The sequence below is a fragment of the Lathamus discolor genome, chromosome 14 (assembly GCF_037157495.1).
Source record: "Lathamus discolor isolate bLatDis1 chromosome 14, bLatDis1.hap1, whole genome shotgun sequence".
NCBI lineage: Eukaryota > Metazoa > Chordata > Aves > Psittaciformes > Psittacidae > Lathamus > Lathamus discolor.
Window position 1 is genome coordinate 299,314 of NC_088897.1, and position 24,413 is coordinate 323,726.

The following is a 24,413-nucleotide window of genomic DNA, read 5'->3' on the forward strand; positions in this document are numbered from 1 at the left end:
GTGGGGACAGGGACTTCCCCGCGTGCAGGGCATCAAAGGTCTGAGCTGCTCCTGCTCCCCCTCAGAGCCAGGGCAGGCGCCAGCAGGGCCCTTCAACATCCCATTACTGTAATTAAAGCCAGAACGTGACATATATTCAAACTGGTGTCTGCCACCCAGAAACAGTCCCCATTCCTTTCCCCACGTCCCCTGGTGATGCACTCACCAGCCAGCACAGCCAGCCCCGCGTCACCAGCAGGACAGGTTGACACAGGCGTGGAGGGGGACAGAGGAAACAGCCAACCCTTGGGGCAGCATCCCATGCCCAGCGCCAGCACCTTGCCCCCAGCACCCACCGAACCAGAGGATGCAGCACTGGTGGGACTGGGCACCACAGAGCCATTGGGGCCATCACCACACGGGCACCAGCCCCACAGCCCCATCCCAGCTGCTGGTGCCTGGTGCATCGTGCAGGACATTCACCCCAGCTTTGTCCAGAGGCACTTGCAAGGAGACACGGCACAGGCACGCGTCCTGATGGACTACAGCCCGCTGCTCAGAAGGGATGTCCTACACCCCAGAACGGAGTGCTCATCCCATACCAAGCCTTTGCTACACAGTGCCTGCCCCAGCACCCATCTGGATGCCCACCCTGCCCCAAATCCAGCAGGATTTGTAGAATGAAGGGGTTCCGAGCTCCCATCCCTGCTCCACTGCACACTAATGGGTTTAGTGACAACAGAGCTCCTGTCATGGCACATTGGCCACTAGCCCTTTGGGGCCAAGAAATGCCTTCCACTGATGGTCTCTGCTTCACTGGGATGGGGACGTGCTGCAGCCTCATGGCTGGGCAACGGAGGCCATCCCGAGGCAGGGAGGTGGCATTAAACCCAGCATCACTGGGTGCACGGCAGAGGCTGCACCACCCTGACCTTGCTCAGGGAGAGGATGCCCCACAGGGAGAGGGTTCTGGGGCACAAATCCTCTGCCAATAGGCTTGGGGACATCCCCACCCAGGACATAGGGGACATTGCCACCTCACCCATACACAGCTCTGGCTCAGACCCATGCCTTCCCGAGAGCCACTCACTCCCCAGCACCCACACACGGATTCTCTGCCTCAGCTACCTTGAGGTCCCGAAAAGGCGGGTGACACTCGCCAGCAGCAGTGATCCGCCAGGATCTCCGGCTTCACATCAGCCGAGTCAGGCACGGCCGCCAGCCCTCCCTCTCTGCCAGCAGCTGGGGATTAGTTACCTGCAGCCCAGAGACTCAATGTTCCCAAAAATTAGTCCTTGCCTAGCAGACACACACACCCCCTCCCCCCCCAATGAGCTCAAATCTGTGGAGTCAGGTTGTTTCCCACTATGGGAAAGCAAAGTCTTATCGGCGGGGCAGGAGAGGAGCTGTGCAGCAGGAGCTGTGGGGTCCCTGGGAGGACGCTGCTGCAAGAGACAGGACCTTCAACCTGAAGTCACTTTGCAAATCAGAGCCCAGACCAATTTGCTGAGCAACAAGGGGCTCCGAATGGCAAAAATACACCCAAGTGTTGCCATGGTGGTTATCAAAGGGATGGGGGAGACAATGGCCATGGCTCAGGACAGGGGATGCGAACGGTGGCATGGGGGGTTTTCCTGCAGATGATGCTCAGAGGAAGCGGGATGCTGTGGCAACGATCCGAAGCCATAGGGGTGGAGAGGCCCCCGGCACATTGAGGTTCCAGGTGACCCAGCATATCATGGGCGCGCGGCCACCCCCCTGCCACATCCCACCAGACCACAGCCCCCACCACCCTCAGCTCCATCTGCACCCCGCCAGCAGACAGAGCCACCATTGATGGTGGAAGTCGCCTTACCTGCTCCTAGCTGCCGCCAAAGGGGCTTCAACAATGGGCTGCTTGTGTGCCCTGGCCGGGGCAGAGCCAGCAGCCCCACGCCTGAAATATAAGCAGCCAAGGCAGCACTTACCGCCCCTGCCCTGCTCCCCGGGGGCAACACGCCGTCACTGCCCAGACCACAGGGGAGCGGGAACACCCCAAACCCTGTGCCGATTCTGGGTGCACGTGAGCAGGACGCAGCCCCACAGTGCCCGGGGCAGTTTCTGCTGTCACCTCCTGCTCACACTGGGGTGCTGGGTACACGGTGGGGATGGGGGGTGCCTGCACTGAGGTTTCTCTCCCCATCAGTGCCTGTGTCCTTCCCAAAGTACAGGTCCACCAAATCAGTGATGCTCCCGTGACCCTTGGGTCTGAGCTTCATCCGAGGTCACTACATCATGAGGGTCAAACCTGCTCTCATGCAGCCACCCCACCTTGTCCCCATGCTGGGGGACCTGCTGTCGGTGAAATTCCCCATCCCCTCCCAGCTGTGGGAGAAAAGCAGAGGGGCTTCACTGTGGTGGGGGATACTGCAGCAGGAGGGATGGGGATGCTCCAGGACCCCCGCAGGGATGCTGGCCTCGCTCCATTGCTGTCAGTAAACACCAGCAGGCGGGCTTCCTCGCCACAAGAATGCGAGATGAAGCGTGGCGGTGCCGGCACCCCGAAAGAGGTTGATTTGTCCCTTCCTCAGCTGTGAGTCAGGTGACAGCCGCGGCCCCAGGCCAGTGCAGTCTGTACTTTGGGCAATTTGGGATGACAGAGCCAGGACTCGGCGTGTGGGGCCCTGATTGCAGGGTCGGGGGCTGTGGTGCTTTGCCCGCCCTTTCTCATCCCACCCCTGCGCAAGTAGCCCCTACCCCAGGGGTATCCCCACTGCCCCATGCACCTGCCTGTGGTATTCCCCTCTTCCCCTGCTCCACAGCAGTACCCACTGGTATTGCCGCCTGCCCCACAGGCCTGCCTGGGGTATCCCTTTGCCCCACAGCCCTACCTGCAGTATCCCCCTCTACCACACACTCCTGCCTGGGGTATCCCCATTGACCCCCAGCCCCTGCAGCCATGCGTGTCCATGCAGTGGTTTCGGTGCATGTGCTGGTGTATCGCATGCGTGCGGTGGGGTGTGCGTGTGTGCACTCGTACCGCCGCCGTGTGCTGTTCACCTGTTTGCCTGTGCGTTAAGGTGTCCTTGCCGGCAGAGGGTGTGTGCGTGCGTGCGTGTGTGTGCGTGTGCGCGCGTGCGTGTGTGCGCGTGCGTGAGTGTGCGTGTGCGCGCGTGCGTGTGCGTGTGCTTGTGCGTGTGCACGTGTATGCGTGCGTGTGTGCGTGTCTGCCTGTGTGTTGAGGTGTCCCTGCCGGCAGAGGGTGTGCGTGCGTGCGTGCGTGTGTGCATATGTGTGTGTGTGTGTGCATATGTGTGTGTGTGAGTGCATATGTGTGTGTGTGTGCCTAAGAGGGCGGGGGAGTGCGCCTGCGCACAACTCGCACCCCGGGGCTGCTGCACCACTCGTGCCTGCAGACCTGGCTGCCCTCGGCCACTTCAGACCCCACTCAGTTTTGCGAGTGATGGAGCTGATATACCCACCATCACCTGCTGGCAGCACCGGCATCATGGGCACCCCAAGGTGCCCCCCGAGGGCCAGGACCCCTAGCACCCCCCGAGTAACAAGGACACAAGGCCCTTGGGAGCTGCTTGCATGGGCTCTCCTTCAGCAGCACATATGGGTACCCCCACAGCCACCAGCCCTGGCTGGCTGGGGGGTCCGGCTTCGGATGCCCGTGGGAGGTGATTAAGGTACAAACAGGTGGCAGAAGCCCACCTGGCCAGACAAAGGATGGTTTTGGGATGCCATGGGCTGGCAGAGGCTAACCTGACTGGATATGGACTCACAGGACGGTGTAAGTCAGATACTGGTGTAAGTCAGATACAGGTTGCTGAAAGGGGATGAAAAAAGGGTGCTTGGGTGACATGGGGTGACAACAGCTGACCCAGCCAGATATGGGATTTTAAGGCTTTGTGGGGCATCCAAAGCCAAGCCCCCTGGCTGTGCAGTGCTGTGGGGTGCAGCCAAGCAGACGTGGGGCTCTCCCATCGGTGCCTGAGCAGAGAGGGCTGTCTGCATCCCACCATGCTCTTGAGTAGTTAACAAGTTGTAGGGGAGATTTTAGTGCAGGCAGGAGCAAGCCCATGTCCAGCAACCACATTCCTTGGGGGCAGGGGGTGTTGGGAATACCATCACTGCCACTGACACACAAGACTGGGGGGGGGGGGGGGGCAGTTGATGGGGGAGATGCATGCACCCCAGAGACATGGTTGGAGCGTGACTACAGCAGCCTTGCCTGCACCTGCCCTGTGGGTTTTGATTCCCTTCCTGCTCAGGGTGACGCTGCTGGGGCAGTTGCGTGCTTTATCAGCTTCCTTCAAGCCCGTGAGATGTGAGCAGGATGAGTAAAGACATTTATCACCTGCCTGGGGATTCCCACCAGCACTTTCTGCCAAGGCAGGGTGGGAGCTGGAAGGGGGCTGGGCAGGAGGGACCCCCTCCAGCTCCCACCCTGCCTTGGCAAGAAGCACTCATGGGTGCTCCTGTGCTGACAGGCAAAGAGGTTGCACTTTGCACAGCCATGCTGTTAAACGTGAGCGCTGATAAGAGAGCCCCAGAAATAAGCCAAACCATGACCCATCAGTACCTCCTTGGGGAAGGGGGAATGGCAAAGCAAAAGATTTCCAAATCCCAAAGGAAGGGGTTTCAGAGGGTCAGAAATAGCAGTGCCATTGCCCTGAAACCACAGGGATAGCCGTGGCTGGTGGCGTCTCTGCCCCCCCCTCCCGCCTTTCTCCAGTATAACCTGGCGCCATCTCTGCAAACAAAGGGGAGGGTGTGGGACACGCAGGTGGTGGTGACGATGACGGAGAAGCAGGAGAGGAGCGTCCAGCAGTGAAACCCCACCCGGGGCGGGCGCTGGAGCTGGCCCCGCCAGCCCGTATAAGTGCAGGTGCACCCAGGTGTAAGTTGATCCCCCACCGCGAGCAGCCAGCGACCGGAGAGCAGCGCGGTTTCGGTCCGTGGGTTCTCCTCCGCCATCGCCCAGCGCACGGCAGTGAAACCATCCACCATGTCGATGGCTTTGGAGATCAGCGGTGTGGCCCTGTCAGTGCTGGGTTGGTTGTGCAGCATCATCTGCTGCGCGCTGCCTATGTGGAGGGTGACGGCCTTCATCGGCAACAACATTGTGACGGCCCAGATCATCTGGGAAGGGCTGTGGATGAACTGCGTGGTGCAGAGCACAGGGCAGATGCAGTGCAAGGTGTACGACTCCATGCTTGCCCTGCCGCAGGACCTGCAAGCCGCCCGCGCCCTCCTGGTCGTGGCCATCGTCTTGGCCGTCCTGGGTTTACTGGTGGCCATCGTGGGCGCCCAGTGCACCCGCTGCGTAGAGGATGAAAGCACCAAAGCCAAGATCACCATCGCCTCCGGCGTCATATTCATCCTCTCCGGCATCATGACTCTCATCCCTGCCTCCTGGTCGGCCAACACCATCATTCGGGACTTCTACAACCCGTTGGTGCTCGACGCGCAGAAGCGGGAGCTGGGCGCCTCGCTCTACGTGGGCTGGGCAGCCTCTGCCCTCCTGCTGCTGGGGGGGTCCCTGCTGTGCTGCTCCTGCCCCCCCAAAGACGACAGGTACACCACCGGCAAGGTGGCCTACTCCGCCCCGCGCTCCGCCGTCACCAGCTACGACAAGAGGAACTATGTCTGAGACCCCTCGGGAACCCCCTAAATTCCCCACCCACCCTCCCCGGGACCCTCATCACCCTCCGTGGGGACAGGAGACAGCGGCACCGGGAGGGGGGGGTGCGAAGGAGGGGACGGGGACGGCCGCAGGGTCAGGGCCGGGCTGTGTAAATAGAGACGGTTTCGGTTAAACAAGAGGCAGTTTCGGGTCGGCTGGAGAAGTGGCGCCCGGTGTGCCCCTGCCCACACCTACGGGACATGATAGGGATGGGAACAGGGATGGGAATAGGGATGGAACAGTGCTCCCCCCCGCCTCGGTATCCCTCCCCCTTCACTGCTGCCGTCCGGGCACCGTCTGTCCCTGTTACTTGTTCTGTACCGGTTACATTTGTCAATAAACGTGTACTGTTTTGGTAGCCGAGTATTCCTGGGGATTGAAGGGGCGAGATCCCACCTGGTGCGGGAGGCAGACAGGGATCCAGCCCCCCCGAAGCCACTTGGCACCCTCTGCCACCGCAGCTCTCCGACGGCACCGGGTTTGGGGACGGGGCTGCCCCCCGGCCCGGGGGTCTCTGCCCCCCATCGCCCGTTCGGGGGCAGCTTTCCGGCAGCCCTCGGCGCGGGAGGGGAGCGGGCAGCGGGCAGGGCCACGCCCCTCCTGCGCGGTCCAAAGTCTGGCAGCACAGACGGAACACGGGCCGCTTCCCCCTCCCCGCCAGGAGCCGCGGCGGGGCGGGGCCGCCTCTGTACAACCGCTCCCCCCGCCCGGCCCGGCCGCGGCCCCGCAACGCTCCAGCGGGCAGGGACAAAGGGGAAGGAGCGACGCAGGTGCGCGGGCAGGGCCCGAGCCCGAGCAGGCAGCGCGGCCGGGTGCGCAGGCCCCGAGCGGCTGCCCCGGCCCGCCCTGCGCGCCCGGGGGCCCGAAGCGGCTCTCAGGAAAGCAGCGCCCGCGGGCGCGGCGGGAAGATTCGCTGCCCCCGGCCCTGCGCGGCCTCGCCGGCGGGAGCGGGCGACGGGAGCCCGCGTGCCCCGCCCTCGGGGTCCCGCCCGGTTCGCGTTCGCGAGACCGCCTCGCCCGCTGCCCCGCGGCGATGGCGACCGTCGGAGCGGGGGCACGGCGCGTGGCCGCCCTCCCGCCGCCAGGGGGCGCCCGGCGGCGGGGCGGGGCCGCCCGCACGCACAGCGTCACGGCCTGCGCGCCGGCCGCCATGCTGCTCCGCCGGCTGCCCCGAGCCCCCGCCCCGCCGCGGCGGCAGCGCCCGTTTCCCGCCGCCGCCGCCGCCGCCTTCCGCTCCGTGGTGACGTAAGCACCCGGCCGAGAGCGGGGCGGGGGGGGGGGGGCCGGGAGGGCTCTGGAGGGCTGGGCCCCGCCCCCCCGCGTTAGCCGCGCTCCCGCATCGCCGCCCCCTCCGCGCAGGGGCGGGGCTCGCGCCTGGGGCCGCGGCGCCGGGCCCGCCTCCAGCGCGCTGTCCCCGCAGCCCCGTGCCGCTGTCCCATGGCGAGGAGCGGGGCCGCGCGGACCGGGCGCCCCTCGTGCTGCTCCACGGGCTCTTCGGCAGCCGCGCCAACCTGCACGCGGTGGCCAAGGCGCTGGTGCGCGGCGGCAGCGGCACGGTGAGGAGGGGAGCGCGCTGGGCAGTGCGCGGGGGTGGTGCGGTGGCAGCGGTGGCAACGGTGACCGTGCCCCTGCCCGGGCAGGTGCTGACGCTGGACGCCCGGAACCACGGCAGCAGCCCCCACAGCCCGGTGATGACCTATGAAGTGATGAGCCTGGACGTGCAGCACCTCCTGACCCGCCTGGGCATCACCAAGTGCATCCTGCTGGGACACAGCATGGGGGGCAAGACGGCCATGACCCTGGCCTTGCAGCGGGTCGGCAGGAGCGGGGCGCCCGGGGCTGGGGGCTGTAGGAAACGGGGTGGCACCGGGGGACGGGCTCCTGCTTGTCCACAGAGGCAGGTTTTCTTCATCAGGGTCAGGGTGCTGCCCTGCTCAGAGCTGTAAGCCCAGCTGCAGGAGCTTGGAGATCCCCCATGCTGAGACACAGGGAATCAGGGAAGGGCACATGGAGCTCTCTGCCAAGGCAGGAGGGAGCTAAGAGCCTCCCATGAGTCAGGCTGGGAGCAGAGCCCTGTGCCCCATCCCACAGGGGAGCTCCCAGCTGGCATCCATCTGCCCTGCTTGTGTCCCCAGCCAGATCTGGTGGAGCGCCTCATCTCTGTTGACATCGGTCCCACCTCAACCACACCCGTCTCTGAGTTCTCTGCCTACATCTCTGCCATGAAGTCAGTGAAGATCCCGCAGGGTCTGTCCCGCTCCGCAGCCCGCCAGCTGGCTGACCATCAGCTGCGTCCGGTGGTCCAGGTAGGAAATCCTGTTCCATGCATGGGGTTTCTGCTCCCAGCCCATCTCTGGGACCAGAGCACAACGCTTTAGGGCCATGAGACTCCATCACAGAATCATAGAATAGTTAGGGTTGGAAAGGACCTTAAGATCATCCAGTTCCAACCACCCTGCCATGGGCAGGGACACCTCACACTAAACCGTGCCACCCACGGCTCTGATAGAATCATAGAATCATGGGCAGCTGGAGGACAACTTACCAGGGCTGTGGGGCCACAGGGGAATGACAGCATGGGAGAAGGCCGTGGAGGGCAGGATGGAGGGTGGCAGAACAGCTTAAGGGCTTTTTGCTTTTACTGGAGAGTGTGTGATCCCCTTCTGTGGCAGCACCTGCAGCTGAGGCAGTTCTTGCTCACCAACCTCATAGAGGTGGAGGGCCACTACGTCTGGCGGGTGAACCTGGATGCTATTTCCCAGCACTTGGTAGATATCATGAACTTCCCCATCTTCCACAAGCCGTATCCTGGCCCTGCACTCTTCTTGGGAGGATCTGACTCGCCTTATATCAGGTGGGGCTGGAGAGAAGCAGTTTGAGGTCAGTGGTTCCACCCTGTGTGCTCTTCTGCAGCTGCCAAGGGTGGGAGAAAGCCCCCGAGATGGGGAAGGTTCTGGAGTGAGCTCTGTGCCTCCAGCAGCCAGTGACAACAAAAATGCACTGGAGAGTGAGAGGGAACCTGGGGGCAGCTCCAGGCTTTCCCAGCAGAGTGGGACATGGTCAAACCTGGGATCCCTCTGCCTAGGGAGGGGAAGGGGAGATACCTGGATCAGTCTCTCACCACACTTCCCATGGCATGTTCCCTTGTCCTGCAGGTCCCAAGACTACCCGGAGATCCAGCGCCTCTTCCCCAAAGCAGATGTCCAGTACATTGCAGGGGCAGGCCACATAGTCCATCAGGATAAATTTGGGGAATTCATCACTGCTGTCCTCAATTTCCTACCACCACCGTAGCGCTCGGACCAGGTTCCTGCAAGCCCCATGTGGGTCTTGAGGAGCTCCAGGCATGCTGCAGGGCTCTGGGCTCTGCGAGGAGGGATTCAGCCTGTGCTGGCTGCCCACCTGCAGCCCAGTCCTGCCTGCAAGGCCTTTGCCTGGACTTGAAGCGGAGAAGCACATCCATCCCATTGAGCTCTCCTGTCACCTTGCAGGGACAGGCGGTGACACAGGCCAGGGACACTGCCCTGCCTGCGCAGCCTGTCCTGTCTGCACTGGCTTCACTGGGGTACCTCAGGCACGGGGCAGGGGCAGGAGAACCCTCTTGTTCTGCTGCCAGACCACTGGTGATCTGGCTGTTGACTTTGCAGAACATGCAATAAAGCTGAATCTGTGCCAAGGCAGAAAATGGTTTGGATCTGGCTGTGGAAGATGGGGAGCATTTGGTGGGCACAGGAAGTGGCTCTTGTGTCCCAGCAACACGGGGTGATGCTTCTGGGAGGTGACAGCAGGGCTGGGCCTGTAACACCACAAGCTGTGGGAGCAGCATGTGTAAGACATGGGTTTGAGGGTTTCTTGGTTTCCAGGGGGAATTGTATCCTTCCTCCTCCTCGGGGTAGTGGGAGGACGGGGGAGTGGGGGAAGCTGCCTCCTGAGCAGGGAGATGCTGTGAGCCTGCAAGGGGGAAGCATGAAAATCCCCTTGGAGCACATCTGCCTCCCTGAGCTCCCTCCGATTTCCCACCTCCTGCTTGCTCAGTGTTCCCAGGAAGGCAACACAAAAGCAGCCACTGCTGGCCAGAACAACCATCCGCCACGGGCTGTGGGCAGCAGCACGGAGCCAACTGCTGTGAAACCCCTTTGTTAGGTGATGGGGCAGAGGCAGCTCCAGGGGTGATGGATCGTCTCTGTCAAAACTGGGGACAGTTAAGAGAAACACTGACCAGCTTTGTGTTCAGTGCTCCAGAGCCAGGTGTCTGATGCTCCCTGCTTAGTTTGGTGTCTGGAGGCCACAAAAGGAAGGGAGGATGGGAGAGCAAGGACTATTTTATTCCAGGTCTGTTTGCAATTGCCTAGCAAAGGGGCACAAGTAGCTGGTTTAGAGATTCCCTCTTTCTGGGCTTTCCCTCTGGTCCTTCCTTTTCTGAAGAAGTGCCTCTCTGGAGCAGAGCCTTGAGCTATCTGCTGTTACCTCCAAATTCAAACACTTGCTGTCCGTGTTACTGATTTTTCACCTGTGAAGAACATTAGACTGAGAAAGCTCCTGAGACACAGGCTACCAGATGTTCCTTCAGAACTCCTCTCCTATGGCCAGCTGGGAGATAGGGATGGAGTCTGGCCCAGGCTATTGGCACACAAATCCTTTGGGTATCCAGCCATGAGCTCTGGAGCCCAGGAGCAATGGGGAATTCCTCCCCCTCCTCCATGCCGGCTGGGTACTGGGTGTGGGGCACACACAAAAGACTGCCACAGATGTGTGAGGTGAAGAGACTCACCATAGTCAGGAGATCAGTGGCCTGGGAAGAGGTAAAACTTCCTGGGCATTGTAGTTCGCTCTTTCGATGGCAACTGCCGAGGGAATATTCCAAAGGAATATTGGACCTGGGATAAGAATGACAGTGGGGAGAAATGAGAGAAGGTCTGTTCCAGGTATGGGAAGTGTGAAGGGTGTCAGGAGGCACCCCCAGGGGCACCTCCAGGCACATGTGTGGTGGCGCAAGGGATGCCAAGGGCTGCACCAGCACACCAGGCTTATGCGTGCCCACCATGTGGCAGATGCCGATGCCTCCAGAGATCCAGCTGACCTTCCTGGCCAAACCAGACACGTTGTGGACAGAACCTGCTCCCCAGGGCTGAGAAATGACCTGGCCTGAGCTCTGCTCCCAGCAGCATTCCTGGTGGCTGGCACAGCTGCATGTGCCAGCACTCCTGCAGTTACCTCACCTTTCGGAATAGCTCCTCCAAGTTGCTGTTATAGGCATGGTTTCGAAACTGCTCTATCAGGTGCTGGATGAAAATGGATCCTGTTACTGATCTCCAGGAGACAGTATCTGGGGAGACAGGAGATGCCCAAGTGTGATCTCACTGGTATCTCTCGCTACAACTGTGATTATCATTGAGAGCCGGAGCAGGAGACAGGTGCCTTCTCCAAGATCATTATATTTGGCTCATCCAACCCACAGCATGGAAAAGGACAGGGCACCCCAGGAAAGACAGAATGATGTATTTTCTTCCAGCCTCTGCCCTCCCATGCTCCCAGCCACGCCAGCTGCTCAGCTTGCACGGCCTGGAGCCATCTGTTAACCAGCAGAAGACAGTTTCCCCTGGGCAGCTACTGTGGTAAGATCAATTGGCTGGGGAAGGAGCAGAGCTGATGGGGAGGGATGGAGCCAGGGCAAGTGAAGGCAGGCAGGGGACAAAGCTCTGGCCCTGGTGGCTCTTAAGAGGAATCTGTGGGTGTCTCGGAGCAGCTGCATACCCCAGCATTGGAGGACACTGCCCTCTCCAGAGGCTGTTGGAGCAATGCCCAAGCAGTCACTGGATGGAGGCCCGAGGAGGAGGACATGTGGAGGAGACCCATGGCATCAGGAGTAGGAATCCCCACTGCCCTCACCTACCCCCAGGCAGGGCACCTACTGCCAGAAGCTGCTCACCAGGTGTGGAGGAATGTAGAGTGGCAAAATCACTCTCCAGGTGGACTTCACAGATGCCGTCATCCTCCAGTGACACATGGGTGGTGTGAGCAGAGCTCGGAGCAGACACGGAGGAGTCTGCAGCATCGCTCACCAGCACAGAGCCCACCTTGCCTGGGAAGGCAGGGCCAGATATCAGTGATGATGGGGTGTCCTGCCCCAGTCCTGCTCTCAGGGCTCACATGGCCGCTTGCAGGCACCTCGTGGTGGGGACTCACCTCCACGGCAGGACTGGATGATGACCACTTTGGGTTTGCCCATCAGTGCCTGGCAGTGCCGGTTGTTGAACTTCGCATAGATGGTATTGAGGGAGAGGATGTCTGTGGCCTCGTCTCTGCTCTTGGTCCCACAGAGCCCAGCCCTGACCCCATGGGACATGAACACCAGGAAGGTGCTGTCAGAGGTGTGGTGCTCTTTACGATCTGCAAAATCAGTCATGATCGCAGCCATCTCCTACAAACCAGCACAAGGAACATCAGGAGAGCCAGCCACCAGCTGTGGGCAGGAGCCACTGCCACCAGGTCCCCAAGTCCCCCAGCAACAGCACACTCAAGGAGGGTCCCTGCACCACTCCTGGGGCCAGTGGCAGCTGCTTTGTACAGCCCTTTACCTCGGAAGATAAGTTGAGATGGATGTCCACCATGTAGCCCAGCCCTTCCAGCAGCTTTGTCATCCCCTGCACATCCACTTCAGCCCCATCCCGCCGGCTCAGGTGCTCAAAGTCAATGTTGCAGATGAGCAGGGCCCTGCGGGTTCGCAGCTCCCGTGGCAGATAGAGGGGATAGATCTGTGGGAATGGAGGGGGGCAGCACTTCAGCAGCGGGTGGGTGGGTGCAGGGGACTTTCCTTGGGAAGCAACTAATAGCAGAGAAGGTCCAGTGCTGCAGCATCCACATCTACCCGTCCCTGGGGCATTTCCCCACGTCTCCCTCCCTGCTCCTGGGTCAGCAGGGACCCTGGCTCCTCTTGGTAAGCCCTTGCTTACTCCAGCAGAATGGTTGGGCCACCCTCCAGCACTCCTCTCATCTCCTCTGCCCACAGCACCTGGTTTCCCTCTGTGGCCCTGATGCGCTGGTACTCGCTTAGGGAACACTGCCGGATCCACTGCTCGCCCTGGATGGCAACGAGGGTGCTGGGGGAAGCCAGCTGTGCACCGGAGGGCCCTGCAAGCAAAAAGCCCTCCAGTCACACTGGGAAGAGCCTGCAGCAAGAGGGGCCTGTACCAGGCCATGTACAGGCAAGCAGAGCCAGGCACTGCCCCTTGAGGGTCCTTTTCAGCCCCACTGGGGATGGCCACCCCTGACAACCCTGTCCCGACTGCATGCAGGGGGGACTCACTGCCACAGAGCAGTGACACTGGGCATGCCCAGCTGCCCCTTGCCTTCAGGCCTCAGACACTCACCAGGGCATTGCCCGATCCAGCATGGCCAGAGACAGACCACAGCCCCTCAACGCTCACCCACGTCAGTGGACAGGCCCAGCTGCTCTGCCAAGGTGGCATCACGCTTCCGGAGGCTGTCAATGAAGATCTGGCTTGCACGGGGACCCTTCAGGCGCACACAGTCGATGAGGCAGCGGGCCTTGTCTGTGCGCACTGTGTAATTATCCTGCACCTCCTCCACCTCCTCTTGGTTCAGCACCCCTTGGGCCATCAGCTCATCCAGCAGTCCGGAGATGAGCGGCTTGCTCACACGCTCCACGAAGTCCAGCCGCACATTCAGGAGCAGCTTGTCTGCTGGGTGCACCCATCAGAGCCCAGAACCCCCCACAAACCCCCCCGGTGCCCGCTGCCCCACCGCCCGCTCTGGGTGCTTCATCTTCCCTATTGCCCCTCCCAGGTGCTGATGCCCCCTCCTGCTGCCCCCTTTCCCCATTGCCTCCCCCAGGGGCTGCCCCCTTCCTTATTGCCCCCTCCCAGCTGCTGATCCCCTCCCCAACACCCCTCCTGCTGCCCCCTTTCCCCATTGCCTCCCCCGGGGCTGCCCCCTTCCTTATTGACCCCTCCCAGCTGCTGATCCCTCCCCTGCCTTCGCCATGGGTGATTCCCCTCCTTCCCCTGCCATCTCCCATCTCCCTCTTTTCCCACACACCCACAGAAAGTTGCTCAGGGGATATTTGCAAGGCACAGGGCCCAGCTACTCAGGGATGCCACGTGCTGGACTCCAGCCTATGCACCATGCTGTGTCTATGTGTATTGGGCTGGCCCGGGTGAGCAGGCGATGAGCAGCACCCTGGCAGTGCTCGGGCAGGACCCCATCCCACCACCAGCTGCAGCACTGCGGTCGCACCCACCTGTCATGGCCCCCAGAAGGGAGAAGCTGTCCCGGCTTCTTTAAGGAAGACTTGGAAGGAGTCCGTTTCTGCTGGGGGGAAGGAAAAAAAGTGAAAGCGAAAGTACAGAGCTTCACTTCCCGTTTCCTTGTGGCTGGGGCCCTGCCCCTGGGCTGTCAGCATACCCCGCCAAGCCCCTGCGGTCCTGTGAGCCCACTGTGCCTGGGGCTAGAGCCCGCGTGTCCTTTGCGGCCACGCTCAGATCTCCTCCCGGGGTGCTCAGCACACCCCCGTGACACTGGGGCACCCAAACAGTGTGACTGTCCCCAGCCCAGCAGCACCCAGCTCCTGCAGGGCAAAGAGGGGGCTCCCAGCCCTCCTGCAGCCCTCAGAGCCAGGCACGGTACACCCCCGCTCGCAGGCCACAGTCCCAGAGCCGAGCAGAGGCGGCCAAGGACCAACATCCCCTTCATCCTCACCAGACCTCTCTGAGGCTGAGCTCGGCTCACCCGTTCCTCTTGCCATGTCCAGGCACTGGTGGCAACACCCCACCTCGGGCAGCAGCGTCCGGGTCTGCCCGAGGGTTCTCCAGCCCTGTCCCCACAAGGGCAGCCTGTCCAAAACCTAACATCTGGACTATGAAAGCCTGCGGTTGCTCCACAGCTGTGCGAGCGGGGCTGTGCGAGCAGGGCTGCACGTGGGGTGAGGCCTGGGCCGGAACGCGACAGTAACACCCGCGACAGCGAGCCGCAGGGACGAGCAGCTGGGACACGGGGAACGGGAGCGAGCGGCAGCCTCCATGGCTGTCCCGAAGGCTCCTGCGGTGCATCCCGGGGGACGCCGCGGCCTGTGAGGGGACCGGGCTTCCGGGGGCTGCCAGTGAAGTACAACCGGACGCCGCTGGGGACCGAGCAGACACTGCCGCGGGCCTCGCCGTGACCGGGTCCCGCCGCCCGCAGAGCGGGACAGCGGGAGCCGGCCCAGTCACGGAGTGCTCATTTTCCCCGGGTTATCGTCGCCCACCCTTTTCTGAGGGGAAGGGTGAAGCGGCCGCCGATTGGCTGCGGCGGGACGCGCTGTGATTTCTCATTGGGCTCCGGCCGCCGCGTCCCGCCCCGCGCCGCGCCGAGCGTCGCGCCGGGTCATGGGATAGGCTTACGGGCGTGCCCTGCCTGCCCGAGGCTCTGGGCGGGGACGCGTTCTCTGTGCTCATTGGCAGGCGGCGCCGGCGGCGCCGGGCGCTGATTCGTTGCGCTGCGCGGGTCAGTGGAGGGGGCAAGGCGCGGAGCTGCACGCGGCAGAAGCGGGAGTGGTGCGGCCGGAGCCAGGTGAGACCCTGCCGGTGCCCCCTCCCGCCCGCCCCGCCCCGCCCCGCCCCTTGGCCCCCCCCGCCGGTCCGCCCCTCCCGGCCCCGGCCCCGGCCCCGGCCCCGGCCGCCGCTTCTGCCCCTGCCCGACCCTGCCCGCGCCCCTTAGGCTTCTCCCGCCGGCTGGCCGGGCTGGGCCCTGCGCCTTCCCGTCGCCGCCCGGTGAGCGGGGCCTTCCGGCGTGTCTGTGCGGGGCGGCTGCCGGCGCTGTGGCGGCCCCGCTCAGGCGGCGGCCGCAGCCCGCAGCCTTGGCCCGGTGGTGCGGGCGGTGGCTGAGGGCCTGCGCTGCCGCCCGCTGCGGAGCGGGGTGGCCGGGGGCGGTCCCGAGGTGTTTCCTGGGGGTACGGGCTGGATCGCGTTAAAGAGAAGGAACGGGCCTCGGAGCTTCCGCCGGCCAGGCCGGAGCGGAGGCAGCCTGCCCGCTGAGCCTTCCCCCGCTGTACCGGGAACTGCAGTGGGCGTCCCCTGGGCCCGGTAAACCGTGCCCGCCGGCGGGACACCCGGCCGCGGGGCGGAGCTGCGGGCCCGGCTCGCCCCTCCTGGCTGCGGGAGGGGAGCTGCTGCGGCGCGCACGCACCTTGTGCCAAGGGCCACCTAGGCTGGGCCGCGGAGACCCCGCCGGGTACTGCCGGAGCCTCCCGCCTGTACCCCTGCCCCCGCCCTAGGCCAGGCACCGGTGATTCCGGGGAGGGTGCCTCCCGTGCGCTGGGGCACGGAGTCATCCCTGCGGCACCTCGGAACTGCAGGTGGCTGAGGGTCGGTGGTTGGCGTATGGAGACTGTTGCAGCTTTGGCATTTATTTACAATAACCTTTGGCAACCACGTGCTGGGCACACCGGTTCCCTAAAGCAGAGGCTACAGTGCCTTTGGCTTTTCCTGCTGAGTTAAGTAAAGGGGGATGAGCTCAAAATAACCCATGTCATATTGGTGGCTCCTGGGATATTATGGGGGACATGATGTTAATGGTCTCACAAAGATCCTACCACTGATCTTGTCAATGACCCAGAGAAAGTTTGCAGCTAGAAGTTGATGAAGTGCACAAGCAGCTCAGAGTGCTGTGCGGAAAACTGGAGATGAGGCTGCAATACGGTGGTCTGGTTAGTTTGGCCTTGTACTTCTGGTGAGGCCACACATCTACCAGAGAAAGCAAGGTGCTTAGGAGCAGTCTCTTATGTGAACAGAGAAACAAGGAAGAAGGGTGTGAAGTCTGTCCTAGGTGGGTTTTGCCTGGCTTCATGAATATCTTGAACAGAAGAAGCAGGGCTGGAGGCAAGCAGGAGAAGGTGGTCTCTGGTACCTCCCTGAGGAGGAGGAGGTACCAGTAACCTCAGCTCCCACACTGGTGCAAAGGCAGCAGTGCCCAGGGCTGGTGCCTCTGTGTGATGTGAAGGTTGGTGAAAAGCTGTGCAGAGTTCAGAGGCATTGTACAAGGGTGGGATTAAAGGTACAAAAAGCTGCCTTGTGGTGAGGAGAACTCCATCCGCTCCATCCTACAGGAAGCCTAGAGGGGATTTGTCAGTCTGAGTGTACTTGGGGAAGGCAGAGGCTGCACTGTGGGCACTCGTGTGGTGGGTGGTGGTGTGCAAGTGTGTGCCTCAAAACCAGAGCCTGTATTTGGAGTGATAATGATTCAAGCATGAGAACAAACCTCCCCGAGTCAGCCATGACTCTGCATTAGCTGCCAACTTTAACATGAAGTCTCAATGCTTTTATTTTTTCAGTAAAAGCAAGGGCAAGTGCTGCTGCTCGGCTGCCAGCTAGGGGAGTTGTGTGGGAACAGCTTGGGAGCTTGTAGTGTGCCGTGGCGCCTTTCAGGATGCTCACTGGAAGAGGAAAATGTCAGGAAATGGGGACTAGGAAATAAATTTTAAAGTTTTATTTATAGCTGTTAATTTCTAGGAACACATGGATCCCCCTTCACTTCGCTGCATTCACAGGAGGCTGTTCACACTGGCAGTGACAGAGCTGATATTTTCTGAGTGAGCCTGAAAAGGGACATTTCCTTGGAGGTATCATTGCTGTTGGCTTTGTGGCAGTGCCCTTCTGGGCCTCACTGGGCTGTCTGGCCAGCAGAGTCACTTGGACCTGTCTGGAGCAAGCTACAAGGAAAAAAAGCCAAAGCACAATTCCAAACTCAAGGGAAGCTTTGGGGCTGTATCTTACCATGGTACAGCAGCTTTGGAGAATGCTGCTGTGCAGCTGTTGCTCTATCTGAATCTACCAGGAGATGTACTGCCTTGCTTTTGGCTTTGGTTCATGTGGGTTTTTCAGAGCCACCCTCATCCTGGCTCTGGTGGGAGCAGAGGTGGTGGGTGCAGTGGTTTCCCCTCCCGTGGCCTGCAGCTGGCTGAGCTTTGCTCACCTGGAGGCAGCACCAGGCCTCCCTCACGCTTGTGAGGATTGTGCCAGGAGCTGGGCCACCTCCTCGAGATGTCGCTTTAGTCTGTGCTGGTGGGTACGCAGCTATTGCTACTCCTGCTCCGTATCCTCAGCTTGGCTTTGGAGACCGCTGTCATCTGCAGGAGAGTTTTTTCACAGGAGGCTGGAGAGAAAATGAGATTGTTCCTTGGGGATTGTGTGGTTGTGTTGGAAAGGACTGAGCTTTGTTTTACAGGCAAATCAAGCTATATAATCTAGCCCCAATTATTTCTATCAGGACAAAATGTGAGCAGGAGGAAAAAAAAAAAATCAGTGATGCATGCCTGCACGTCACGCTCAGCTTCCCAGGACAGGAATGTTCCCTCAGGAATTAATAACTAGCAAACAATTATGGAAGCAATTTCTCTTCCATCCTTGCTTGTCCACGCCCCAAGGCAGCTCCATCCAGCGGTGGTTCTCTGCTGGTTGCTGTGTTCCTGGATCTCTGTGCCAGCTCTTTATCGTGAGACTCCCTATTGCTGCTTGCAGGAAAATGCCAACATTTGCAGAAGTAGACCAGAGCCCTTTTTAGAGTGATGAATGGAGAAGAGAGATATTAAAAAACATTACTTTGATCTTGGCAAGTTACCATAACAGATTAATCCCTGCTCATAATCCCTGGTTTGCTCTCCAGGAAGATGCCTGCACTGCTATGGAGCAGGGAGGAATTTTGTCCCCATGCTTTGGGTAAGCTCCTCGCCGATGTAATTGCTTCCCTTCTGTTCCTCCCTCACAGTTCTGCAGAGACTGTGCAGTTACAAAAGGATAGGATTTCCCTTGGGAGGGATCAGATGATTGGCTTATAAATAGTAAATGCTTCTTCAGGCCTACTTCTGAGTACATGTTGGTCAGTTGCTCTGCTTGGTTGCCGTCTTGCTCTCTGCCTTTGCAACAAATACAACTGCAGCTGCACCTTGCCAGCCAGAAGCCAATTCAAGGAAATCGTGTGTGTTTCCCACCAGAGAGGGGGAATTTTTGTGAGGAAGGAAGCGCCCTGGTGCAAGGTGCTGCAGCTTTGGAGCCAGAGCTTCAGACCTTGCGATGGATTTGCACGGCTCCAGCAGCTGTAACGCGCTGTGCTGCTGTGTGTGCTGGAGCGGTGCCTGGTTCCCTGCCTGCACAGGAAGATCAGCTCTTTTAACGGGGAATGTGAGCAGAAATGAAACTGAATCACATTCAGTGGTTAAATGCTGTTTGAAATGAGCCTGTTTAAGTAGGATCATAGAATAGTTTGGGTTAGAAGGGACCTTTTTAAAGCTCATCCAGTTCCAACCCCCTGCCATGGGCAGGGACACCTTCCACTAGAGCAGCTTGCTCCAAGCCCCTGTGTCCAACCTGGCCTTGAGAACTGCCAGGGATGGGGCAGCCACAGCTTCTCTGGGCACCCTGTGCCAGCACCTCAGCACCCTCACAGGGAAGAGCTTGCGCCTAAGAGCTCATCTCAGTCTCCCCTCTGGCAGGTTAAATCCATTCCCCTTGTCCTCTCCCTACAGGCCCTTGTCCAAAGCCCCTCTCCAGGTTTCCTGTAGCCCCTTTAGGCACTGGAGCTGCTCTAAGGTCTCCGCTTAAGGAGCCTTCTCCAGGCTGAACTAATCCAGCTCTCTCAGTCTGGCTCCAGAGCAGATCTGCTCCAGCCCTTGCAGCATCTCCATGGCCTCCTCTGGACTCGCTCCAGCAGCTCCACGTCCCTCTTGTGCTGCTGCCCCAGAGCTGGATCAGGGCTGCAGGAGGGGTATTCCCAGAGTGCAGCAGAGGGGCAGGATCCCTGCCGTCGACCTGCTGCTCACGCTCTGGGGGTGCAGCCCAGCGCACAGTTTTCCTGCCAGAGAGCATGTACTAGTCATGGGGAGCCTCCTCCTGAAGCCTGAACTCTCGGAGCCCTTCTTGGGCTGTGCGCACACACACCCCCTCTTACCTCCATCCATTTCCCTCCATCTCTGCTTCACTTACCTCTGGGTTGGTCAGTCTCATGGCTGCTCAGAGGCTTTGATGCCTGTGGATGTTTAGGGTCTGTTCAGACTCCTTCCAATGCAGCTCCGTGACAGTTCTCCCACTGTGTTTGTGCTCAGCCTCCCTTGCCCTGAGGTTTTGATGCGGAGCCTCCGTTTACTCCGAGATTCTTGGTTTGCCTCTGAGCTGAAGCTGCTCCTTCCCCTTCTCCAGGGCCTTGTGCTTTGCTGGGGATGGGATTGAATTGTGGGAATGGTTCTGCACAGGATTGGTTTTGCACGCATCTTTCAGAGACCTGAGATGGTGGAGTTTAAAGCAGTGTCTTGGCTTCCCTAGAGGAGATAACATTAATGGGACACAGCAGCAACAAACCAAACAGATGGTTCCTGCTCTTAGCAGTGATAATGACTTTGTTGTTACTTGTTTTGATTCTATTACTCTTGCTCAGTTGAGAGATGCCCTCAAATTTCTTCTTCAAGCAGGAGCAGCCTGCCCAGTGTCTGTCCCAGGAGAGGAGCATTACATGTCTCTATATTCTATTTAAGCACATATCAAGTTTCTGACTGCGGAGGCTTCCTTTTACGTTGTGTGTTTTTGTAGTGCCTGTTCCTTTTAGTGTCTGATATAGAGCAATACCAACCTTCCTTCCCTCGTGCAGCGTATTGCTTATCTTCTAGGTGGAGGGTTTGCTCAACAGTGTGTTGGATACAGCTGATCTCAGGCACTACAGACCCATAGAGGTCGGCTCTCTTGGGCTTACAGGACAGAGTGTTGCTTTTCCCAACAAGTGTTTTCGTGGGGGTGGAAATACCACACTGCCTCCTGCAAGGATGTGGGTCTCATCGCACTGGGGAGGACGGGTGTGGCATTCACGGGAGGGATGTGGTTTACCTGAGCCTTGGGAAGGGCATTAGAGAGAGCTGAGGCACATGGGACTGTTGGGGTAGCAAAGTACAGGCTGGATATTTGGGACCTCTGGCTGAGACCTAGCAAGAAGCAGAGCCTGCTGACTTCTGCAGGGGCTGCTTCTGCATCAGCTCCCCCTGTCTGGAGGAGTCCATCCTGGGCAGCAGAGGCAGAGGTAGCCATGGATCACAAGTTATCTGCTCAAGGGGCAAAGTCTTCTATCTGAACTTAAGCCCACATTCATGGCAGGGTACTCTCTAGAGCTCAGCTTTCTTCCATTTCGTGGCTTAGACAGCACTGACTGGAAAGCGGAGTCATTGTTCGTTTTGCAGCCTGACCAGTTCTTCATTGCAAAATGAGACTGTGAGATTGTTCTCTCTGGCAGAACATGCTTGGACATGGTACTGTTTGTGAGTGACAGCTTTATGGTAAGGACCCTCAAAGCATTTCTACTTCACAGTCGGTTCAACTGCTTAGACTGCCAGTCTTTTCTCTGAATGTCTCTGTTGCAAGCGAGCACTGCTCAGAGCACAGGGTGCAGTTTGCATTGTTCTTTCTGGAAGCTTCAGAAGGGGTTTTGATTTGTTCTAGAAACTTGTTGAAGTAGCCAGCTTTCCTGAGTGGATGAGTGCCTTGTGGCAATCCAGCATAAATCTGTTCAGTCGCCTCTGTTATTTCAACTGTGCTGCTTGGACTCACAATAAATTTCTCTTTAAACCTTTTAGAGTCTCTTGTGGCAGTGCACCCTGTGGCTGGAGCATGGCTGGCACATAGCTCTCGGTGCCACAGCATGCAGTGGGGCAGAGCCAGGTGGAACTCTGTTTCGCTGTTTTAAAGTGAGCCTGGGAAGCTGTTGTTTCAGGGTTTCATGGATGAGGCCCCTGTACCCGGCTTGAGAACACCGCATGAGAGTACTCGGCTGCCAGTTCCGAGCTTGGGTCAGTGTCTGCACTTCCTCACCCGATGGGCTCCTGGTGACCTGGGCTGTTCATGTGCAGGGTTGGGAGAATGTGAGGAGCCCTGGAGCCATTGCTTCTCACCCCAGTCAGCATTGTTTGGCCTTGTACTTCTGGCCAGGCTGCAGAGCCCCCTCCTGCCTCCCACCAGGTCAGGGCTGCAGCTGCCCCAGTGCCAGAGGCACTTCTGCGTCTCTTCCCTAATGGTAGACTGGATTTCCCAATGGCTGAAGTGCTTTGTTCTTACTGAAAACTGGAGCAAGCCAGTGGCATCTGGCTGCAAACCAAGAAACCTGTGCTGCACTGAAGGTCAGACCTGGGTGAGTGGAAGAGAGTCTCTTCAGGCCCAAAGCTTGGGGAGGCTGATGTGGAGCAGCCGGTGTGTGGTGGGACAGAAAGCAGATGGGGGAAATATAGCCCTAATGTATTGGGGGGGGGGGGGGGGGGGGGAAGATGCGGTGAAGTGGGATTTGGTGAGCTCCTCTGGAAGCATCAGAGGTGCTTGTAAGTTGCTTTACATACCACCGATGATGCCATGTCTGTTATGTGTTGCCGGTGATGTGGGGTGTTAAATTTTCCCTCTGGCTGTGCTGAAGTATAGCTCATGTTTTGGAGTCCTGTTAACTCTCCTGCACCCCTGGGGGAGGTCTGGGCCCTTGTCAGCTCCTCATCTGCTCTGCAGTGCTCCTCTAGTGTGATGAGTGGTGACTCCAGGGTTTGTCATGGCCTGATACTTTAACATCCTCTGTTATGTGGGAGCTATTTCCTTTGATGCTTTTATTATTATTTTTAAAGCTGAGGCCCTTGTGACTTGGGGAGCTGCAGCTGAGGTCTGGTGTGGGGAGGATCTGCCTGCCTCTGCTGTGCTCCAGGGCAGCCATTTCCCTGCAGTCCCAATGGGTTAGACAGCAAATGGCTGGAATCCCTGCAGGGGGATTAACTCTGCCTCCTCTTCCTGGGGTATCAGCTTTTCTTTCTGTGTATTTGAATCCTCTGTACCTCTATGCAGTGTGCTTGGTTCTTCTCAGTCCTCTGCAAACAGATCTCTCACCTGCCTGAGGCTGTCCACCGCCTGCCTGGTACGGGGGAGAGATCTGCTTCTGGAAAGTGCTTAATAGTCAGGGGAGCTACTGGCTTGTGTTTTTCATAGCCACATCCTTCCCAAACAGCTGACAAGAAGCAACTGCTCTAGGAAAGGAAAGCTCACAGTGCCCCCAGTTTCTGCACGCTTTCTCTGGCAACCTGGTGTTACCCAGAGGTAACCCTGCCTGTGGATGTGTGTGCAAACCCAGCAGGCAGCTGTGGATACAGAGGGAGCCTGGCCAAAGGGAAATAGCATCTTGCTTGCAGCAGGGAAACGTCTCTGTCTGGACCTGGTTTCCGTGAGGTGTCAGGGGCTGTGTGTGCTGCCTCTTTACCTTTTGCAGGAAGCGGGAATAACACTGTGTCCAGGGAAGGGGACAGAGCTGAGGTCAGCAGTGGCTCTTTGCAGAGAAGTGGTAGCCTCACCTAACTGATGGACTGTTAACCAAGTGACTGAATTTTGGTACTGCTGCCAGCTCTGGCACTCCTAGGCTCGGGTTGGTACTACAGCTCATGCAGTACAGTGCCTTTATAAAATAGTTTTATTACCAGATTTAGGGAGTTCTGCCAGGATAAACCACTGCTGTATGTCCTTTCTGTTACTGCTCCAGTACCCACACTGCTGCCTTGCCCAGGGCCTTGTTATCTCTTAACTCAGGCAGGTGAAATGCATATTGGGCTCTGAATGTCTGTTACTGTATGCTGGGCTTTCATGTTTGGATTTAACTGCCTGTGGGAAGAGAAATTTCCTTGATTTCAATAGAGAAGTGCTTGTTTAAGCTGTGAAGTCCCTATTTTCCAGGGGGTTTTGAGCCCATAGTGCATCGTCACAGTGGCAGTTGTTACTAAAGGGCACATGATAACAAGACTACACAATCTTTTTGTTAGAAGTCCTGTGGTGAGGGCAGAGGCCGTGTGGGAGGCTCCCAACTATTGGAGGTTTGTGCAGGAAACCCCGAGGGGACCCAGGAGCAAGTCCCAGACTTTCCCTGTAGCTTTGCCAGATTGCACCATCTTATGGGGCAGTGTTAAGTGCTCCTCTGTCTGGAGTGGACACGGGACCTTCAGCAAAGCTACTGCAGCAGCTTTGCTCTGATCCTTCTGCTGCTGCTGGCCTGATGGCTGTGATAGCTTTGTTCCTGTTCCCAAACTGAGCAGTCGTGATCCAAGTGGGCATCTGCAGTACCTGGAGAGAACAATGGGGGGAGCTGGGGGGCAGCATCTCTCAGAGAGGTGACCTGGGCACCTTAAACATTAAGTGATGCTGTTGGCTCTGTTCCTGAATAGCATGATACCAGGTATTACCAGGGCGCCAACCCTGGAAGAGCAGATGCTTTCTTTTTGCAGTACAGCTGGTTGGTAGCATGAAGAGCCATGTTGGGGCTTTTCTGCTGGCTGAAGGTGAAGGATGAGACTTGGTGGAGCAAGTGATGATTAATGGAGTTGCTTCAGGCTGAGATCTGATGGACTTAAAGAGGAGCAAGGCCTGCAGGGAAGCCCCTTATCTTAAGGGAAGCCCCTTATCTTAAAAGATGAATAAATGATCAAAAGAAATTAATGGACTGGCATGGTTTTGTCTGAAGAATTTGCGATGTTCTTTCTTATGCCTGCAGCTGACTTGCTCCATTGGCTGTTCCCATTAGAAGAGCTGGTAGCCTGTAGCATCCAAGACACTGTGCTGCATCTAGGGTAGCCTGGAGGCATACTGTGGGCAGCTACAGGGGGAATGTGGTGTTACTGCAGGCAGCCAGGATGGGCGGATGCAGACCCACAGGTGGAGTGGATGCCAGGGCTGGGACATGCCAGCAAGCGAGTCTTAGCCTTCGCTCCTGTCCTTTGCACTTC

At 59.0% G+C, this 24,413-nt stretch overlaps 4 protein-coding genes across 9 annotated transcripts in view; 3 read left to right on the forward strand and 1 right to left on the reverse strand.

Moving 5' to 3' along the window:
• The first annotated feature begins 4,851 nt into the window (after positions 1–4,851).
• LOC136021938 (claudin-3-like) lies at positions 4,852–6,008 on the forward strand. The gene has a single exon (XM_065694651.1). It carries the CDS (start codon positions 4,973–4,975, stop codon positions 5,615–5,617), a length of 645 nt encoding a protein of 214 aa, XP_065550723.1. The 5' UTR covers positions 4,852–4,972; the 3' UTR covers positions 5,618–6,008.
• Positions 6,009–6,622: 614 nt separating this feature from the next.
• ABHD11 (abhydrolase domain containing 11) lies at positions 6,623–9,335 on the forward strand. Of its 3 annotated transcripts, none has more exons than XM_065694649.1 (6): positions 6,623–6,895; positions 7,071–7,206; positions 7,291–7,464; positions 7,786–7,956; positions 8,413–8,504; positions 8,806–9,335. In XM_065694649.1, the coding sequence occupies exons 1-6, from the start codon at positions 6,684–6,686 to the stop codon at positions 8,942–8,944; spliced, it is 924 nt and encodes a 307-aa protein (XP_065550721.1). In that variant the 5' UTR covers positions 6,623–6,683; the 3' UTR covers positions 8,945–9,335. The 3 variants fall into 3 exon arrangements, with proteins under 3 accessions (XP_065550721.1, XP_065550722.1, XP_065550720.1); XM_065694648.1 differs by having other exon boundaries at positions 6,631–6,895; positions 8,323–8,504; XM_065694650.1 differs by lacking the exon at positions 7,291–7,464 and having other exon boundaries at positions 6,628–6,895; positions 8,323–8,504.
• Positions 9,336–9,954: 619 nt separating this feature from the next.
• LOC136021742 (caspase-1-like) lies at positions 9,955–14,921 on the reverse strand. Of its 3 annotated transcripts, none has more exons than XM_065694251.1 (11): positions 14,399–14,921; positions 13,911–13,978; positions 13,078–13,350; positions 12,663–12,781; positions 12,229–12,405; positions 11,837–12,071; positions 11,580–11,732; positions 10,870–10,976; positions 10,692–10,778; positions 10,422–10,527; positions 9,955–10,160 (listed from the first exon to the last, which is right to left on the reverse strand). In XM_065694251.1, exons 2-10 carry the CDS (start codon positions 13,915–13,917, stop codon positions 10,435–10,437), a joined length of 1,251 nt encoding a protein of 416 aa, XP_065550323.1. In that variant the 5' UTR covers positions 13,918–13,978; positions 14,399–14,921; the 3' UTR covers positions 9,955–10,160; positions 10,422–10,434. The 3 variants fall into 3 exon arrangements, with proteins under 3 accessions (XP_065550323.1, XP_065550322.1, XP_065550324.1); XM_065694250.1 differs by having other exon boundaries at positions 13,078–13,353; XM_065694252.1 differs by lacking the exons at positions 10,692–10,778; positions 14,399–14,921 and having other exon boundaries at positions 13,078–13,353; positions 13,911–14,309.
• Positions 14,922–15,125: 204 nt separating this feature from the next.
• The window catches only part of MTMR4 (myotubularin related protein 4), a 58,260-nt gene continuing 48,972 nt past the window's right edge, over positions 15,126–24,413 (forward strand). For both annotated transcript variants that reach the window (XM_065694247.1, XM_065694249.1), the window contains exon 1: positions 15,126–15,217. The gene's annotated coding sequence lies outside the window, so the exon portion shown is untranslated. The remainder of the gene's footprint in view (positions 15,218–24,413) is intronic.